This window comes from Colobus angolensis, unplaced genomic scaffold, assembly GCF_000951035.1.
Source record: "Colobus angolensis palliatus isolate OR3802 unplaced genomic scaffold, Cang.pa_1.0 Scaffold174, whole genome shotgun sequence".
NCBI lineage: Eukaryota > Metazoa > Chordata > Mammalia > Primates > Cercopithecidae > Colobus > Colobus angolensis.
In genome coordinates, this window is record NW_012114866.1 from 239,898 (window position 1) to 241,533 (window position 1,636).

A 1,636-nucleotide genomic window follows, 5' to 3' on the forward strand; every position below is an offset into this window, starting at 1 on the left:
AGAACGGGGTCTCGCTGTATTACCCAGGCAGGTCTCGAACTCCTGGGCTCAAGCTATCCTCCCGCCTCTGCCTCCCTGAGAGCTGGGATTACAGGCGTGAGCCACCGCGCCCGGCCCTGCATATTTGAAAGAGAAAATGTTACATTTACTACATGGCTACAAAGTCAACCAGGGGAAGCCAGAGAGAAAAAGGGAAAGTATTTTTGCAGTGAAAAGTGTTGATGATTTCTAGTTTATATTTAAATATATAGTTCTGAAAAATAGACGAAACAAACTATTTGGAATGTTTGAACTGTGTAGGCCTCCAGGGAACCTCAGTTATAAAAGGCAGATCTCCCTGCCTGGAGCAAATCTCAACACCCTGGCCTTGAGAAGGAAGCAACAGATGCAGCAGTCTTAAAAATAACCCCACCTTTCCAGATGGTGATATCAGGAAATTCTGGTGAAGTCTGGAACCCAGAATTTTATTTTTGAATATTCTCTTGCTCTTAAGATTAACGATCCTTACTAATTTGGAGCAATAAGACGAAAGACCCAAATGAATTCTCACTCTGGACAGACTTTTCTATCATGCTTGAAAATCAGAAACTGTGAATAAGAATGAATCTGAAACAGAAAATCATAATTTTGGAATTAGCAAATGTGTGGGTTAAAGGGATTCTCATGAAATGTCTTTTAAATAAAAGTAGTGATTTTTATGTACTTTTGGCTGTAGATGTGGTAACTGCATCTTTCTCCTTGCAGGTAGGAGTCCCTGCTGCTGCAAGTGCCTGAGCCTTTGAATCCAGAGCTCAGTGCAGGGCCCATCACTGGACTGCTGGACAGGCTCGATGGATTCAGAGGTGAGTGTCAGCCCGTTGGCAGAATTCCCACAGTGTGTTACTTCTTGTTAGAATCATGGGGGTAATATTTTATCCTTCATCAAATCTTTATTTCATTTCAGAAGGAAGTGAACGATATGACTATGCAACCCTATTATATCTGTGTTTCTATTTATTGTCCAATCTATAACATGAAGAGTAAAACATAGTGAAAAACAAATATGTTCTGGGCTCACATGGATAGACCTGTATTTTGGGTAAATGGAATGATATAAGAAATAAAAAATTGAATAAATGGAACAATACTCAGAAGGAAGCTTAATAATCCAAAGTTATGTAAAAATTTTACATTTCTTTACTGTATTTGACTTGCATTGTTAAAAAACAGTTTTTTGGGCAACAGAGTTCACAGCAGTTTGTTGGAGTATTTGTATTTTCTTACAATAAATGTGTATTATTGATACAATGTAAAAATTTGACTTACTATGTAAAAAGAAAGAAGAAATTATTTTGTAAATAGGAAGTAAAAATAGAAATGATAATTTCAGTTCAGTTACACCATGAAGACCTACATGTAAAATCTAAAATTCAGTTTCAATCTAGAGCTAGCAGGGAAGTCCACAGAGTGACTGGTGAAATATTTTGCAAAAATCTGCCTTAAGTTACCACTTATAATTTGAACATATGGACTTTTATCCAGTTATCTAGAGCAGTGCTTGAGTAAGCCAAAATCTTCCCATTCTTGTCAAAAGTATATCACTAGTATTTAAGGACAAGAAATATTTTAATAATGACCTTTATAGCTAAAGGGCATT

General features: G+C 36.7%; 1 protein-coding gene across 1 annotated transcript in view; it reads left to right on the forward strand.

The window, feature by feature from the left end:
• Positions 1-1,636, forward strand: part of LOC105509290 (tripartite motif-containing protein 51-like) — a 102,077-nt gene that overhangs the window by 99,417 nt on the left and 1,024 nt on the right. Inside the window, exon 6 of the mRNA XM_011938457.1 lies at positions 749-842. Within this exon, the coding sequence (XP_011793847.1) occupies positions 749-842 (94 nt within the window). The remainder of the gene's footprint in view (positions 1-748; positions 843-1,636) is intronic.